The following is a 19557-nucleotide window of genomic DNA, read 5'->3' on the forward strand; positions in this document are numbered from 1 at the left end:
CTTCTTCAGCCTCTTTATCTTGTAGACACATTTGAACAACAGCTTTAGCAGAACTGAACATTCGTGTAGATTCGTCTGAGAGCAGAATAAATAACATTAACATGTCAGGCACTTCAGTTGTTGCTAGTAGATAAAAGAAAACCACTTGATCAGATTAGTTTTTAAGTTTACAAAGCACACGATGGTTCCTCCAGACACAGTTTTGAAAGCCCTGATTTTAGGGACAAAACCTTGGCTGAGCAAATAGAAAGGTTGCCCAAAGAGCACATATCCTCGAAAGTATCCTCATGTTCGGATGTGGACTTACCTCTTTATGTCATACACATAGATATTGGCTAATGGATTTGCTTTACCTCACACAGACTGTCTTTTCTCCTTTGATCCAGTTTGTGAAGTCTTTCCATCTGAAAGACCTAATCCCCTCTGGTCCCTGTGGGGACATGGGATCAGGTTGTTGCCGCGGTTCCTGCAGTAATCCTGGTTCTCCAGAGGGAGACGTCCCCGGTCTCAGCATTACTGCAGATATATGAAGAACATTTCACACAGATTTAGTTCTCTTATATAAATGATGAAATCCTTTATGTTAAGAATAGACAGACCATGTCTGAAAACGGAACATTTTGTGTTTTTATGTTTTATTTATGAGTGTGTGTACTCAAGTCAATGAATCTGAATTATTTCTGGCAGAAAAATGAATTAGGTCAGATAAGATGAGCAAACCAGACAAGACTGGGAAAGGCAAAAAGGAGAGGCGGGAGGGAGGGTGAGCACATGGGTATGAGTCTGTGTGTGTGTGTGTGTGTGTGTTAGACGGAGTGTGAAGTATAAAAGAGGACAGAGGATACACGAGAATTCAAGAGAGAAATATGGAGATTGGTAGGGTCGGGGGAAATGCAGGTTCATAAAAAGGTTACAGTTAAACCCTAAATAAGACAAAACAGTTACACAATCATTAACCCCTTCAAACCTGGTGTCTACTTTATTGGACATTCATAATCACTGCTACACATATTTATGAATGTATAAATATGTGATAGTTGCAAGAGGACTGCATTGCATGTGGACCATTTGCATTTTTTAATAATATTTCACTTATATAGGCCCTTAACAACCATTTGCACAACATCTGAGATGCCACCAGATGAGTTGCTCAACATCTAAACCATGTAAGTATTATCTAATGAACTTAGACATTGGACCTGATTGAGGATGTGTATGTTTTTGGTTTTCAAGACAAATTGAGACAAATCAGTCATATGTGTTGTTTTCTATACGACAAACTCTAAAACAACAGAAAAGATGTACAAATGTGTGAAAAGGCAAGAAAAAGCCAGAGTTAATCATCAACTTCAAGGAAAGAACAGATCAGGTAAAAATCAGGCTGGTGGTAGCCAAATTCAGTAATGTCACGGACATATTACAGACTAGATAAGATAAAGAGAGACAATGAACACATGGACGGCAGTGATCAGACTATTGACCTAATTCAGAAATACGACAATATTCTGATTAAGGTGTTTACATGAGTTGCTTTTATAATATTCCTCTCATGTTCCCGTTTATATGTTATAGAGCATGGATCGATCAATGATAATGACACATGTCCATAGGCTTACGTCACTGTCTGACTTTCCCTCCAAAACATTACAATATAGTTTGTTATGGTACCATATGCGGTTTTGGGTGTTTCATATTTAATTTTTTCCAAGGCCTACAACTGCAGTTAGGCCTACTTATTTGTCCACATAGACGACTGCGCCGTCTCCAACAATGGGTCTATTCAGTGCTTTCATTCTGCAACATTATACCACTACAAACTGAGAGGTACTGTACTGGATGCGAGTATGAATTAAGGACTGTTGGGAGAGAAATGTAGCCTAATGGAATTTGGTGACCAAAAATTGGATTTTGTTCTTTGAAGCCATGCCAAGAAACCAACTTGGTATATGAAGAATTAATCAAAGACATACACACAAAGCACAAGTGAAAATGGATTCCATCCAAATAAACAGACAGATACAATATCCATCCCCTCTGGGAAACTCAAATGTCTTATGCGCAAAATAAAATAGAATTGAAAATAAGCCTGTTTTACTATGTAGATTCAAATTAAAACAAGACTGACAGGCAAATCAAAAGATTATTGATATTGATGACGGTCAGTAAATTTTGTATAGCACATTTCACATACAGTGCATGAACTTAATATGCTGCATATCAAAATATATAATTTGAAATTTGTTACGGCCCATTTGTCCAGGGGCTCTAAGACATAACATAATTGAATGAAAAACTCTCAGTAGCGAAAGAAACCAAACAATTTATTTATAATCACAGCACTTCAAAGCACAATAAATGAGTGGAAAATTATTATAATAATAAGGTGGACTGTTGTAGCTGGAGAGTACTACAGGTTCTTCCTGCAGAAACTTGTGCACATCTCTAACCTCTACTCACTGCTGCCTCTGATCTAATTGGATTGCCATATACGTGTGGGAGGGTAGAAGATGCATGTCACATGACTGTGACCACACAAAACCAGGAAGAGATAAATCTCAGCAGGTAGTGGCAGAGGGCCCTTTTTCTTTGTTCTGGCGAGGCGGTTGGGCAGCTCGCTCACGTAGCGAGAGAGAGCCGGATTTCACAATTCCCGTGCCTCAGGGCTAAGAACGACCTCACATCGAGGGATGACATGACCACGACAGAGCGACTGTGGCTAAAGAGAGTCTCACACACTGGGACCTGCCCTCTGCCCAGGCAGAAAAATTGCCACGTGAACCAGGGTGTATGAATTCATACCTGGCAAAGACCAGCCCAGCCACTGTTTTCTATGATTACATTTCTTTTTTTTGTGTTCATTTATTGGTTTAGTTCCTGAATATGTGATCTCATAAGCATAGGTGTAGGTTTGAGGCTATTTATTTTTATGGTTTACGAAATGTGTATTATTTTCCTGGATGGTGATTTGAGAGTTTGATTTTCTGTCTCCCCTCTTTGTCTGCAGCTTGAGTGTCCAAGGCCGGGTCTGCACCGACACACTGCTCCTCTGTGGTGGGACTGTACAGGGTGACACATTGTAGTGGTGTGTATATATATTGCCTAGTGACACTGCATGATATCTTTAACCTCCTGAGACCCGGCAATGCATTTTTGTACACTGTAGTGCACATCATATTCAAACCCATTTCTCTCATACTAAACATGTCACCTTATTAAGTCCTGTTGTTCACTACAGAGGACAACTGGCCCTTTCCAATGATATCTTGTGTGGGGGGGTGTGACCTTCCAAACTTTCTGTGCATCTCTTTTAAAAATGGCCGACATCGCAACAAGCAGATTTTATGGGAAAGAGTACAAGTGAGCATGAAATTTACAATTTTAAGTATTTTGAGTCCTATATGTTGATTGTTTATTATAAATAAGCATCTCAGCAACACTGAAGTAAATTTTCAGAACTGAATTGTTTACTTTTCATATGAAAAAAAGCTAATTTTACTAATGTACACTGTAGTGGACATCGGGACTCTGTACTTGTGTTTCCGTCACATTTCTTTGGGAACAGCTCATTGACAGAGGCTGAGTAAATTCTTATATTCTTAAATAGTTGAGGGGGATTCAGAAATTGATTTATCAGAGGATAACAGTCCATGGTAAAATGATGACCCTGTAGGAGAGTGTAAAAGTTCAGATGAGGAAGAGCCAGATGAGGGAGATCAAGACAAAGAGCTGACGTGGTGCACCATTGGTTTCTATGGGCCGAAACCAAAACATAGGGTTTTGAGGTTTTAAATCAGTGCAAAATTAATGCCCATGGAAATATACTCCAGAAAACAGGTACCTTGATTTTGTTCTTGACTCTAAATAATGATTAAGCAATGAAAACCGTTCATGGATGGACAACAAGCCTTTTGTTGAGGCATTAATCAAAATAGCATAAGATGCAACCTGTTTGTCTTTTGCTCTAAAACGTCTGAATGGTCAATGAAATACCATCTCTAATGATGAAATCACAAAGATAAATAGTGTAGTTGATGAAAAAGAATGAAAACCCTATAATTGACATTAGTTTTTATAATATATTACTGTATTTTACATGATAATTCTAGTCTTTCCATGTACATTATAAGCATCAAAATATTACATGTTTGAGAACAATATAGTCCTGTTGTACACTACAGTGCACAGGTTATAAAATTAAAATAAAATAAAAATTTCAGATTTTTTTCTTTGCAATTTGTTCTTTACCATCCCAACACTTAATTTATGTAAAAAAAAATCAAAATCAAAAAACTTTTTTTTCCTGGGTCTCAGGAGGATTTAGATGTAGAGTTTGTAGTGCATGTTTGCGGTGCTAGACTTGCTGTCCCCTCTTTCTGTCTTCCACAGCTTCATCTTTCAGCTGGTGGGCACAGCAGACCCGACCTTCTGAGCATAAGGAGACGTCCACATTTTGTTTGTTATTTTGCCTCACTCCTATACCACATTGCGCCCTCAACATAGATTGATCTGATTGTAATAAAAAGAGATTATTTTTCATACAGTACCCGCTTCTTGTAAGTTGTTCCTGTTCTGGGGAAGTATGGGCCACACAACACAAAGAGAAATCTATTACTAATCAAGGGTTCCTCCTGTCCTTTTAATAGGAGGTGGCGTTGTTGACATGTTTTAGTGACTCTCAGTGCCAGGCACTACATTTGCTGAGGCCTTTAATCACTCAGCAAAGATAGAAATCTATTCAGTTTTCTCCACCACAAAAAAGTGGGCTCCAAAGTGGCTCCACTACGGCCTTGCAGCTGTCTATCAATGAGACCTTGACTTGGTTAACGAAATACAACAAAATGCTTTGCAGAGTGAACAGACGCGCTCACTCACATACCAGACACACCTACATGTAGCCTACAGGACAGCTGAGTGACATCCTTTTGCATAGAAGAAACAGAAAAATAGCTATTGAGAGAAGTTGGATAGATTTGTTTATAAAAGCTTCTGCTCTCATCATTATTTATTCATATTTGAAAAGTGTATTAGTATGAACTGAATAAATGCAATTAGCTACTCTGTTAGAGTGGCAGTTTGGTAGAGAGTGTGATGTAGGCCCACATGTGACTTTAGGACCTGACTTGAGGCCTTCCTGCTTTGAGACCCACCTCTGGTAAACAGTAAATTAACTAACATTGCCATACAGGCGGCGGCGGCTAATTTGTAAAACAGAAAGGTAACATAGTAAAAACTATCAAGTTACTCACTGTTTGAAGAGAAGGAAATTATCCAAGTCCAAGTGCAGACATTGAGCAGCTGGTGAGACTTTAGCTTTAGCCCACATCTCCCCTGAGTTTGGTGAAGTTAGATGTTCGCAGATTCGAACTTCCGGGATCAATATGTGAAATGTTTTCCCCTTGGCCTTGTGCGTAGCCTACAGCCTAGCCTACGTAAAAGGCACGTCTACGTGAATAATAGCCTACACAGCAAAACACACAAAAACCACTAATCGGCACAAAAGCGTGTGAGCCAGTTACAAAGTCAGCTTGGTCACACTCAGTGTGGCTAGGACGCTAAAGCCCTTTTGAGTGATTGTTTAAACTAGAAAAGCAAACTATTTAAATGCAAAATCAATTTAAGCCACTCTGTAATATTGTTTACCATAAAATGCTCCATATGTTAGGTTTTGAACAAATACCATGCTTCACCAATATTCCCCTGGTTTTGGTCTAAAAGTGACGTTTGTAATTGAAAAAGACAACAGCAGGTGGAGTCATTGAACTGCATAAACAAGTAACTGAGGTTGTTAGAAGGATTTCTTTTCTGTGTATTTTGGGGGCTCTTTATTAGCCTACAGACAATATAAAACATGGTAGTAAAAAAAGGAAACAGGGATGTCTCCATTTTCATTTCTGAACTCTGAACTTTCTTACCCAGTCTGTGGCTATGTTTGGCCCTAATAATAATGTCAATTTTTAATAACAAGTCAGTAGGGTATAGTGTAGTTTATGGTCACTGGGGCTTTTGGGAACTGTAAACTCAAACATGTCCAAATATTGCATTTGTTCGGGACTAGATGCACATTTAATGGACCTGTAGCCTCTAAGAGATGAAGGTCTTTAGCAGAATTAGTAGGACGGTGGTGCACATGAATAAACTATATGTCAGGTCTTGGCTACAGAGATTTCTCTCTCGTTTTCATTGGATCAATTCATTCTATATTTTGTTCTTTTCATGGGATGAAATGACCATAAGAAATACAGAATATGACCAGACATCTCTCAAATATCTGCTAACTTCATGATTTATGCAACTGTCACTTTACACTAAATATATCAATAATATGACTGTACTTTCTTGGTATAACGAGTTAATTGTAGGTTTCAATCTTTTTGCAAACAGGTAGGCTAGAAAAATATAGAATATCAGACTTACCCTTTAATATACAGTAGCAGGGCTGGACAATGGCGGTCTTGTACCTGCAGTGTACAGTATGTGTGCTCATAAATAGCTCACAAGTCCAAGTCCATGTGGATCAGCATTTCTGTTGAGGACAAAAATGCCACCCACATAGTTTAAAACTCTGAGAAGAGGAAAGTGTAAAGATAAAGACAAATATTATACACAATACAGTTTTCTGAATTATCCTAAAGAATGATGGAAGGTTACTGTTGTGTTTCAAAACTTTATTAGTCATTCTCTTCAGTATAGCACGGGGGAACATTTTGGACTTTGACTCTTAGTGTGACAAAAAAAGGCAAAGGTGAGAAGTGAGGTAAATATTGTGTTTAATAAACAAACATCAGTCAGGGAACTGACATTAGTCTGGGGATGGAGAAGGGGAGGGGGGAATATAAAGCACAATGCACATGTGTGGAGGTGGGGTGGGGGTGGGGGACATATTTATCTCAAGGTGCCCCCCGTACAGTAGGAGCAGGAAGTTCTATATAACATACAGATCAGGATCCAAGTCTACGGTACAAAAACTTAGCAGCAACATGTTAACATCGGAGACCAAGGGGCTAACAAAGTAGTTTCATTTAGAAAAAGTCACAGTATTCTTAAAGCATAAATTTGTTAAAAAGGTAAAAACAGTTCTAAGCATCCTCTAGGGTCAATGCTACTCACAAGATCTGTGTGTGAAATACATAGGTAGGGAAATTATCTATACATTTATACTCTAATATAAAGACCTTCTGGTAATGGCACAGTACAAACTCTCAGGAAACGCGACAAAAATATACAATGTCTTCACGTCACATTTGCAGATTAAAATGTAACTAAGGTCTCTGGCAAGCACAATAGTTTCAGTGATCAAAAAACAACTTCTCTTCAACCAAAATAAAGGACACCATTTTGTTAGTTCAGCTATCCTGACAGATTATGCCTTTTTAATACAAAAATAAGGACAAATATAAATTAATATATATTAAAAGAATCAGATTGATACATGGGGGATCTACAGAATAAGCACAGGTATTTATGATACAATAAATACTTGTCATTCTTGACTGGGGGGGAGATAAACAGAGAGTAGTGTATTTAACCTGGCAGGTAATATGTTTAACTCTTCTACAGGTGAGAGCATACAGTATGTATGTGCATGTGTGTTTGTGTGTGTGTGTGTTGTTCAGTAGCTGTATAAAATACCACAAGTTTGAGCACAGCTGTGTGTAGGATCGTGCACACAGTCTCGGAGGGTTCAGGAGGTCTGTTAGGGGAGACTGCACACTACAGTGGTGGTTTCTCGTGTTGTAGGGGGTTATCACTGCCCGCCCTCTCCCATGCTTTAATGCAGCTCCTCCTAGTGGTGAGTCTGTGGTACTACCAGTTAAGGTTACTCCTAAAACACACAACTCACATACAGGAAGCAGGAAGTCTACGGGAAGCGGTCGGCCGTCAGTGACCGGTCAGTCCTCCAGGGAAGAGACAGTGTGGCACACCATTGGAGTCATCATGACCAACAAAAAGAAGTAGATGTAAGGAAAAGTCAACGCTTGTGTTTTTTTTTTTGTCTTTTTCTCCACTTCATAATAAAAAATAAGTCTGTTTTTGTACTTTACAATACAATTCAACATCCCCACCGAGGAAGCATCAATCATCAGTCCAGCACTGACAGGAAAAGAAACTTTTTTTTTTTTTAGACGTTTCTCTTGTTTTTTTTTTTGACTTTTTTCAGGGTTTTTAAAAAAAACAAACAACAGGATTGGTGGGGGGTGGGGAGGGGGCTGTAAAAGGGGTGGGGTGGGGGGGCTGTAGAGGGGGGAGGGTTTTCGCAGGAAGAATCGGGATCTCGGACAATGAGGGACGAGGATCAAGTAAGGCGGGCAGGAACACAGAACATATCTGGAGAGGAGGAAATCTGCCGAGGGTATTGTCTTTTTTTTTTCTTTCTTTTTAAAATTTTTTACGAGGAGCACTTTGTACAGCCGCACTTGACCACTTTCTCTACTTCCTGGACAAACGAAGAGCCGTCAGTGCACTGGAAGGTGTATTTCCTGCGTTTGCTGCGGAGGGGGGTGCAGCAGGTGCCCTGTCCTTCTGCTCCCCCCGGGCAGCTGCCCCGACACTCTAGACGGGAGACCTTCTCCTGGGTTTGGCACGCCGCGTAGCCTTGCTGTCTCTGGTAGAAATCTCGGACCCGTTCCCCTCGGCAGGCCACCTCTGTAGGAACGAGTGAACAGAAAGGTTACCACAAAATGATCCACAGTTTTAGCAGCTGAGATTCTGAAGCCACAAGGACAGTCTGACAAAAGTGATGATGGGAACAACACGGTGGCTCTATGGAGGTTAAAGAAGATGATAGCAAGAGGAGTCAGATTGATATGTAGGTGAGGAAATGAACCAGATGTTCAACTTGCCAACTAGTTAGTCCTTGCTAAAAAATTAGTACAAACCCACAATCCAAAGACATGCACGCTAGCTTGATTGGCAACTCTACAGTAAAATGCCCATAGGTGTGAATGTGAGTGAGTGAGCGTTATTGGTGACCTGTCCAGGGTGTGTCCCGCCTTCGCCCTGGGATTGGCTCTAGTCCCCACTTGTGACCCTGTCTGGATAAGTGGTATAGTGGGTGGGTGGATGGATGGAGGGGTTGGGCAAATCAATGTGTAACTGTCCTCTCCATCTCTCATAAAGAGCAGTGCACAGCTGCTTGCCTGAGCTTTTCTATGGTAACCACCTGGGACTGTTTCCATGCAGTGGAACTGGGCCTCAGGGCACGATGACTGATGACACACTACATAAATCCTTCGACTAAAACAAGCAAATGTATCAGATTTATAGAGTATGGAAAAATGTCAAGTGCCAAATCAAGACTAAGTGCCCCAAATTATTTTGGGGCAGTTTTATGTCTTCGTTAGAGAGTCAAACCGGTGACCGGACCACTGACCACCTCTAAAAATGTTTAATACTGATTTTTGTAGATACAAGAAAAAATAATTTATTCTCCTACAGTAAAATATTATCTTTTTTTTTTTTTTTTTTTAAATTGCCCCTTTTGCAGTAAGCTATTTGACAGAGCAGCTTTAGCTACACGTTGCATGGGGTGAAAACAAGGTGAGGTGGAGACAGTGAGTAGAGGTATTTTTGGGCTGCACTGGAGATGAACCAAGAGGAAAAAAAAAAAAAAAATCTGACAAAGGAGGAAGACAGGAAAATGTGACCAGGCAGTCTCACCTGAGTAACTCCCCGTGTGGGATTAAGAGGAGGCTCAGGAGATGCTGAGTTGAAAAAGCAGCGGGGTTAGGAGTGTTAAGAGCAGAGACATAAAACACTGTTAGATACACACACACATACACGCTGCTGCTGCTGCTGAGAGAGTTTAAAAGACTTTACAAGTAACACAGAACAAAGCTGAAGCGTGGAAGAGGTTCTGTTGAGAGAAACACACTAGATTCAAAAGTTTGAACAGCGACAGATATTTATAAAATTGTGAGAGAGTTAGTGATAATTTCCACACACAGACAAACCCTCACAACACACCCCTTTCCAAAGAATCCTCCATGTGTGTCTTACCTCTGTCACACGCCTCCCCTGTATATCCGCTGTTACACTCGCAGTACGCTTTACCCAGGCCCGACACTCTGCATTTGCCATGTTTGCAGCGGGACTGACTGCAGGGGTTAGATGCATCCTGGTCCTGCTCATCACAGAGAACGCCCACAAATCCAGGCTGGCAGCGGCAGGAGTAGGAGTAGGAGTTGATTGGAAGGCAGGTACCATGGACACACCTGTACATGGAGGAGGGAGGGACAAGGAAGGTGAAGATGTGGACAGATCTTTCTAGTTGATTCAAAAGCCGGATTCACTCTTTTAAAGGAGACATATCATGCCCCTTTTCAACCAAATTAAAATAGTTCCCAGGTGTTTTAAAGAGATGTCTGTGACATACTTTGGCCAAAATACCCCAATGAGCAAACATCACAGCTCTCTTTTCATCTGCTCAAATCAGACCTGCTCAGTGCCTGGTTTCAGTGCCTGTCCCTTCAAATGCAAATGAACCACTGCTCGCCCCGCTCCGTCCCCTCTACCGATACCGGTACTCACAGGTACAGTAGGGGTGGTAATAGGCAAATTCGAAAACTAATGACATCATTGTCAGACATCCGAGGGAACAGCTCGTAAAACCACATGGATTTCAACCTAGGGAGCCTGCACAGGTACAGATTTCTTTGTCAGTTCTCACATTTGGGGGCCGGAAGGCAAGACAAACACCCAAATATAAAGAGCCTTCAAAAAGTGATGTTTCCATAATATGTCCCCCTTTAAAGTCATACAAACACAAAAACCCACTCACTTATTGCCATCACAGGGGTTGTTAACTTGCTGGTCACACAGTGCTCCCGTCCAGCCTGGGTGGCAGGTGCAGGTGAAGCCTCGGTGCCCCGTCGCGTGGCAGTCGCCCTGGACGCAGGCGCCTCTCTGGCACGGCTGGCAGCCCGGCTCCACCCCGTGCCCCAGCCACTGTCTGGTGGTGCTCTGCGAAGTCCCCGAGCCCGGAGCACCTGGCCCCAGCCCAGCCCCCAAGTCCTGGAGCTTCCCATTAATGTAGAGGTTACGGAGGCAGCCATGGAAGCTGGTGCCGTTACGTCCACCTGAGCCCTGCTGCAGCGAAGACAGACCCCCGGAGGCTGAGGCGCGCTCTGGCATCCCTGGTAAAAGAAAGGAGCGATTAGAGACATAAACGCATCACCTAGTATTATCTCAACATATCAGAGGCACATTATAAACAGAAATCAAATATAATTTTTTTGTAGAGCAGTTTTTGAGGTGATGAAGAAAGAAAGTGATGGAGGAGAGGTCTTAAACAGTAAGACTAGATATTAATTATATCTAGGATTTAGTTTCCAGCTCCTCTTTCCTCTGGCACCATTGACAGGCTTTATCCAGGGAGAAACAACTAAAATGCCCATGACAGAGGATCAAACATGATTATACTAAGGAACACACTATGAAACAGGTCTTACATATATTCTAGTCCACTGACAGATTTAAGTCCCAGAAACGTACAAATCAGGGATAAACCAACCAGTGAACACACTGTCGAGTTGATCTCTGTGAGCTCCCTCTCTGCTCTCTGCAGTGTTTTGAATAAATCTGAAGTTTATCTTTTTCTTGGGCACTCCCACTGAGAGAGTCTTGCAGTAATCAAGGCAGCCGGTGATAAAAGGGGTTCACATTACCTTTCTGTGATAAATGGCTGTGCTTTGGTAAAAGTTCTGGGATGATTAAAGGTGCTTTTAGTGATATTTCTTCTGAATGTCAAATCTCAAATCAGGATCAAAATCAAGGTTACCTGTTTCTTGTTTGATGTTTTGTGCCAGGGATTGTAATAGATAGAAAAACTTTTGTTTTTTGGCTCTCTGCGTGACTAGATAAAGTAGATCAAATAAAAATGTCCCTCATGTCCCATTATTACATCAGATACTGATAGATATTTATCACACATAACCAATAACAAAGAAGTGAATCATTAAGTAAATCATAAAAAATATTATATAAAAAACATTCATATAGTCTTCACAAAGCAAATGATATTCAAATAGCGTTTTTTACATTAAAGCTTTAATGTGAATAAACCAGACAGATGAATTCAGTCAGGAGCTTTCCAATTTTCCTGGTTTCCAATCACATATGTAAGCTGCAGTAAAGTAATGAACTATGTACTGTATGGTGTATTTATGTGGAGTGATAAATCCTTACCTCCGAGGTAAAGTGGAGAATCTATATTGAGTGTGGACTGTTTGTTGATAGAGTTGATGGATTTGGGCGGCCCGCCGTCGATGGACAGAGACAGAGTCTGGTCTGATGCCACCAACTCCACTGCATGAAAACTCCCATCATTCACTGTCTCCACACTGAGAGAGAGCGAGTGAGAGAGAGAGGGGGGAGGTAGAGAGATTTTGTCTAGATATTTGTGTCATCCATCATGTGAATGCGGCCTCACTGACATCTCTGCTTGTATTAGTATGTACCTGTATATAGCAGAAGGGGGGTAGGACCCAGTGTCATAGCTGACCCTGAGGCGTCCCCTGTACAGCTCCATGGCGATGTGATCGTTGTCTCCTTTGTACAACAACACACCGCTGTCCTCATCTGTAGCGATCTGAAAACACACATATGATGTGTAAATAAAATACAACAAAAAATCTTCATGAAAATCTTTAAATCCATCCAGCACCTTATCTCCTAAAACTCTAACCAGCACTTTTTCTGCACTTCTTTAATACAATCTCCTTGTAATAGATGTAGTACTTAGTATTTACACAAAGATTTGCTCTTGCCCTGAAGCTTACTGATGCCTTTCACCTGGAAGCACTTTCCTCAGTCGATGTGATGGTCTAAGGGCAGAGGATGTTGTTATGATGCCATGTAAAGCCCTTTGAGACAAACTGTTTGTAAAAACGGGCTATACAAATAAAATTGCCTTGCCTTTCGATAAAAAGTGTCTGCCTTACCTTATGACCTTACTACCTTATGAACGGTGGTAGAAGAAGTATTATTATTCTATTTAAACCTCAAACACCCTTTTTTTACCCACTCAGCAGCAAAAACAAGCTGCTTAACAGTTGCTGAAATTATTATTCATTTGGATTTGGATTGTGTTTCTGGCCACCAAGCTAATCTTAGTGCAGGAGTCACTTTCTTTCAGCTCTTATTTTGGTCTCCACCTTCTCCAGGGTTCCTACACATTTGAAGTGTCAAAATTCCATACTTTTTCCAGACCCTAATTTCCAGACTTCTCGGTAAAAAAATTCAAATAATTTGTGACATTTGAGTAATTAGATTAGTGTATCATATAAATAAATTATGCAATTAATTTTATTTAATTTTATTCATTGATTTTCATTATTCTAAATTTGTATGCCATTATGTCACCAAATAATTTCGAGGAGATTGTAGCTATGGTACAACAGCATATACAAAATAATTAACCCAAATAACTTTAGATAAGACCAAACCAAGAACAAGATAAATACATTTCCATACAATAATTTCCATTTTCCATACTTTCCCAGACCTGGACATGTATAAAATCAAATTCCATACTTTTCCATACTTTCCATACTTGTGTAGGAACCCTGCTTCTCCTGAGTCAAATATCATGCTCTTTAGCTGCTGTTTGCTCCATTACAATTACAAGCTAGTTGGTGCTGTGCTGTACAGTTTTTTAGTTTTTCACTGAAAATGCTACCACGAGGGCATTGAGAATAAAGTTGTGTGCTGCAGCTGGACAGTTAAAAAATGAATTGAAATTCAAAATGACGCCGAGCGGAGGTGAGAAGTGAGTGGGCGAGCACCTGCAGGCTGATGTTGGTCTGTGGCGACAGGAGACTGGAGGGAAGCTGCAGGTAGGACTCGCGGTTCACAAAGTTGACGCTGACGAGCGTCTCGCAGCTCTCGCCCTCATAGCCGTGGAGACACTGGCAACGGGGGTCTGCTCCCACGACGACGCACTGTGCGCCGTTGAGGCACTCATGGTTGTCACAGGGGCTGGTCCGAGGAAGCACCATCGGGGGAGAAAACTCACAGAACAACCCGCTGCAACGCACAAAGTCACACACAAACACACACACACACACACGTAATGTTTACAATAAATTCACTGTGTGCAGTCAGATCATCAGAAGTTTAAAAGTGAATTCTGTATTTGCCGTTTAGTTTCTTACTCTAAGTCTTATGCCGATTCTTTGTCTAAACATGCTGGTGTCATTATGAAGAGTGAGACAAGCTCATCCCCACAACTTCTAATGAAATATGTTCTTTGCAATAACCGTCAATGAACACAAGGGGGAGACCCGCCAACACCACACAGTGTAAATATACAGTATGCGCGTCTGCATGGTGTGTTTTGGAAACAGAAATATTTCAACTAACTTTGAACTTAGCAGTGTAAGATCATGGATCAGCAAATGTTGATCCTGCAGTTTGGGTAAAGACTTGCAACCTCCACTGCACAGTAGCTGAAAAAGAAAGTCTGTTCAGTGTGTTCGGTGTGTGTGAGTTCCTGCGTCTCACCTGTATCCCTCTGGACAGACGCAGGTGTATCCGTTGACAGCATCAATGCACTGACCCCCGTTCTGACACTTGTTCTCTTCACAGTCGTCATAGTCCAGCTCACAGTGCTCACCTACATAACCTGGAGTGCACTCACACCTGCAATGTGCACACACACACACACACACACACACACACACACACACACACACACACACACACACACACACACACACACACACACACACACACACACACACACACACACAGACAGGGATACTTGTTGATTCTGAACTTAAATCTGTGGTGTGGATTGAACAGAACAGAAGAAGAGAGGCGTTCATATGTTTTATACCAGTTTACTTCACTGCACGTGCACTCACACACACGCACACACATTCAATGAACGAAAGTACACATTATAAGGGAGGAAAACTAAAACAAGATTCAGATATTATCAGGAAATCTTATGAGACAGCCAAGACTTCCAACACCTTTCCTCTACACACACGCACACACACACACAGCTTATCTCTCCAGGGAAAAATCAGCAACTAATTTATTTCACCACGAGGAATGTTAGTACTCAAATCCTGGGGGAGAAATAACAACTCACTCCTCCAACTCCTCCTCGACTCACGTGTTTGTGTGCATAAGTGTGTGTGTGTGTGTACGTGTGGTGTGTGTGTTTGTGTTGTGTGTGTAGTCCACTCACTTGTATCCTTGTGGGGTCAAAATGCACTTTGAGTCGTGTTGACATGGATTCAGCTCTGGAGCGCAGAAATCCAGTTTCTCTTCACATAGCTCTCCTAGGAACACACACACACACACACACACACAGACACACACACAGACACAGACATACAAATCACCTCAACACCTTCTCAATACTTTACATACTGTACATACCGTTAACTATAACAAGTGAAATTATAAGACATCTCAATTTGATCCAGCTTACTTATGCTTGTGCATAATAGTACGAGTGACCCCGTGTATGTGTGTATAAAGAGCTGTATGTGTATGTAGTGCATGTACAGAAATGTGTGTGTGTGCGTGTCCGTGTGTGTCTGTGTTGTATGGGTGTGTACTGCTGATGATGGATGACTCTCTTGTGGCCAGAACCAACACAGCGGTCTGATAAATGATCCCATCTCTAGGAACGTCATATTCCTGATGATAGTCCCGATGTTCCTGAAAGCTCTGAACTCCAAATGAATCGCTGATGAGGCATCAGGGAATAAACCAATACTCCTGACAGCACAAGTCTACTCTGGAATAATGAAATGATCACTTGGGGATCAGTGAGAACGTGTGTAAAATGATGGGAGAGGTGTAAGCATGTTTATGCTCTGCAGTGGCTGTGCTACCGTATTTAGAAGCAGTCGTAATAGTTTAATAAATAGAAATTAGACCATACTTAATAACTTAACAGTAGGTGTTGCTTCTTTCTCCGGGCTATTAGTTTCAGAAACGCTGATTGCACATTTACATGGTTTTAATAAAGACAAAATGGCTGCCATTAAGAGAACCGGTGAGCTGTAGCTGAAAGACTGGGGCTGTTGTTTGTCAATCCACAACTGACAGGTTAAACTTTCTCTAAGTGCAAAGAGTCAAGAGCGGTGGCTGGAGTGGTGTTGCATTGTAAGTTCGATGTTTAGGTTGCAGGCACATGTGACCTCTGTTTGTATTCCTGATGTTTATTTGAAAGACAAGGCTGGTGATATTCTATATTTTTCTTCCTGTTAAAATATTCCTGCTGCCAGAAATACTCACTAAAGCTAAACTAAGTCTTTTGGGGATGAGTGCCACAGACAGGCTTGAGAGAGAACGTTTTTAATGAGTTAACAACAATAACAAAAATATAGAATATCATCTGCTTTCTCCTTTTACCAAACTGTTTACCCAGAATATACCATGCCATACTTCAGTAGGGTAATGACATGTATACATAAAGCAGCAAGCAGAATTACCACAGATATCCGAGAGCACGAAAACTCAGCGGTCTGTTTGAACATCAAGGACATGCACTGCTAACATGAAGCGAGACTGCGCACAGTGTGTCAAATCTGTGGCACTGAATATCAAATTTCTTGGGGAGCATGAAAAGAAGGAAGGAAGGTATGAAGGAAAGAAGGAAAGAGGGACAGGAAGGACAGAGAGAAGAACAGACTAACCTCTCTCCACCTCATTGGTAGCAGCTGCAACCACACACACACACAAAAAAAACAACACAGACGATAGATGACAGAAAGCAGAGCGAGACAGGAAAAAAAAAGACACAGGACAGCAACACACAGAAAGACACAGAGAGAACACGGCCACAAAGGTTAGCAGTCAGAGATGATTAGCACAGTGCAAAAGCAGACAAACAAAGTTGCAACAGACCAGTGTTAGTTAGAAAAGAAATGCTTTGTCTGCAGTTTAATAATGTGAAACGGCCTTTTGTATCTGTGTACGTATGTTTCAGTGAATACAACAGAGAGCTGTGTAGAAAGAGGGAGAGTGCCCAGGAGTACAGGCCCATTCATATTTTCCTATAGACAATGTTATGTATGTGACTCATGGTTGGAGCACTTCTGTGGCTTGGATAATTTTACAACATCAGTACAAAAGATGAATGACTGCATTAGAAAGTATCTGGTTCTTAATGATAAAAAGACTGACTGACTGAAAACAAACACAATCTGGATCCATACTGGTCACACTGCTTACAGTTGTAGTTTAATGTCAGTGGATGGTGGTGAATGTGATGTTGCCTTATAGTAATCAATGTTGTCCCAAGGCACACTGCATATATTTAAACCTGCTTCAAGTTGATTTTGTCTTAAAAAAGAAAAATTGTAATTGAACAGACTAGGGTCGATAGGTATTGTAATTAATTACTACCTGAGAAATGTACTCATTCAGAGAAGTGGAAATCAACTAATCAACTTAAATTCTGGGTCAACTTTGTATGAACTCAATCAAATAAGCTTGATTTGACACTTCAGACCTGTCAACCAGCATTAATGTAAAAGACAAAACAAGATTCTGTGTTCAAGTTGAAATAATTCAAAGCAGTGGCGGTGACATAAACCTACACTCGTTATAATTACCCGAGGGGTTTTTAAGTATTTAGGGTATCGCTTACTGTAAAGGAACAAATGAAACGACCCCTCCCACTTCCTGTTTGTCGACGTGTGTTACCTGTGTATTCTGGAGAGCACATGCAGGTGTAGTTGTTGATCCCATCCACACAGGTGGAGTTGTTCTCACAGTCGTTGTCCTCACAGTCGTCGATGTTGATCTCACACGCGTCACCTTCAAAGCCCTCCGGACACACACACCTGAAAGTACGCAGTTACACACACACACACATGAGCAAGTACCAAAGGACAAAGCAGGCATACTAAACACTGTCAAGAACAACAGGAGTCTTAGAACATTTTGATGGTACACACACACACACACACACACACACACACACACACACACACACACACACACACACACACACACACACACACACACACACACACACACACACACACACACACACACACACACACACACACACACAATCCATGTGTGCAGCTTATAACAGCAGTGTCAGCTCCATCTGCATATTCCCAGTAGAGAATCATTACTCTGCTAATGTGTGCGTGACTCAACTCTGTAACTACCACTCAGCCTTATTACTGCGTACCCACACACACGCGCACCCGCACGAACACGCACACAAACACAGCCTTGTCTTACTCTATTTGTGGGCACGTGTCATTGAGATAACACCCTCTAACAGCCATTTAATCTTGTTGTGTCCAGCCTTTTGGTCTGGATTTTGGACACCACAGATATAGTAAATCAAGGCCATCTACATGCATGCACGCGTGCACACACACGCACACATACACACACTAACTGGCATATTATGGGGTCTAATAAAGAGCTCTTATGCAGCACACACTCAAGTGGATTAATATCTCATTATATAGTCAATGACAGATCTTCATAAAGAATATTCCACCCCCTCTGCCGAAACAGGATAAGAAACAATGATGCAAATGCAGGACAAACAGAGAAAAAGTGGGATGAAGAAGTAACAGAGAGAGAGACAGAGAGAGGGAGGGAGAGACAGGAGGAGCTATGATCTTGGGCTGGTCTAATTGTCTGTGTGGGTGGTTGAAATCTGCCTGGAGTGAGCAGACAGGCATTAGCTCCCCTCCTGTTAACACTAAACAGCCTAATGAAGAGAAGGCGGTCCTCACAGCAGGGCTGTCCAGCTCAGAGACACACTGGAGACAAAACTGGTCCCCAAAGCCATTTACCTCCTGTAAATTCATTTCCATCTGTCATTAATGATGCAGCATCATTGATGGAGTCATCTGCCGAGGGTCCAGTCATTGCCTGCAAAGTCTGCTACTGTGTTTTCGATAACTGGTTTTGCTGATATCTGCTACCTGACATCTAATGATTCACCTTTTAACCTCTTCAATAGATGTGCACACGTGCAGTTTTAAAATGCAGTGGCAGTGAATGTGTAGACTTTGAAGAATTTCTGACTATGGTGCTTCCTACTGTAGGGTTAGTATGAAAATTATACTGTGGCAGAGAGTATAATTCACAGAGCTACCCCAGTGGGAATCAAAAATGTTACACCTCCTTCAGGTTTGGAGAGTCAGACTTAAAAAAGGAAAGGTCAAAAACACTAAACGGACAAAGATCTTTATTCCCTCATATTGGGTGAAGCTCCAAAAAGGCCAGATCCACTGATCCACATAACGCAAATTAGACCCCTCTTTCCTGTTATATACTCATGTCTTCAGCATGAAGTTAATAAATAAATAAATAAATAAATATGCAAAAATGGGGAAAGCATCTTAAACAAAACTCAAAATATATTTTTTGAGTTCCTCACCAAAAGTTGTTTCCTTCTCCTTCCTTCAGGTGGCAGGTTCCACCATTCTGGCACGGGTTACCAATGCAGGCATGAATAGGCTCCTCACAGTTTTGTCCCTATGAGCAAACACACACACACATCCAGAGAACAAGAGCATCTTATTATAATGGCCAGATATCAAAGGCTATTGTCTTCGA

General features: G+C 41.3%; 1 protein-coding gene across 9 annotated transcripts in view; it reads right to left on the reverse strand.

Moving 5' to 3' along the window:
- Window positions 1-7976: 7976 nt before the first annotated feature.
- Window positions 7977-19557, reverse strand: part of slit2 (slit homolog 2 (Drosophila)) — an 89506-nt gene continuing 77925 nt past the window's right edge. For 3 of the 9 annotated variants that reach the window (XM_085777863.1, XM_085777870.1, XM_085777852.1), the window contains 10 exons: window positions 19379-19476; window positions 17668-17807; window positions 15194-15287; window positions 14500-14637; window positions 13782-14022; window positions 12456-12586; window positions 12184-12338; window positions 10778-11132; window positions 9997-10211; window positions 7977-8643 (listed from right to left, as the gene is read on the reverse strand). In XM_085777863.1, coding sequence (XP_085633989.1) covers window positions 8387-8643; window positions 9997-10211; window positions 10778-11132; window positions 12184-12338; window positions 12456-12586; window positions 13782-14022; window positions 14500-14637; window positions 15194-15287; window positions 17668-17807; window positions 19379-19476 — 1824 coding nt within the window. In that variant the 3' untranslated portion in view covers window positions 7977-8386. Of the gene's footprint in view, window positions 8644-9657; window positions 9702-9996; window positions 10212-10777; window positions 11133-12183; window positions 12339-12455; window positions 12587-13781; window positions 14023-14499; window positions 14638-15193; window positions 15288-16655; window positions 16680-17667; window positions 17808-19378; window positions 19477-19557 lie in introns of all 9 variants that reach the window. The other 6 variants (XM_085777896.1, XM_085777890.1, XM_085777857.1 and 3 more) reach the window with 4 other exon arrangements.

This window comes from Trachurus japonicus, chromosome 1, assembly GCF_045865225.1.
Source record: "Trachurus japonicus isolate A0001 chromosome 1, Traja_1.0".
Taxonomy (NCBI): domain Eukaryota; kingdom Metazoa; phylum Chordata; class Actinopteri; order Carangiformes; family Carangidae; genus Trachurus; species Trachurus japonicus.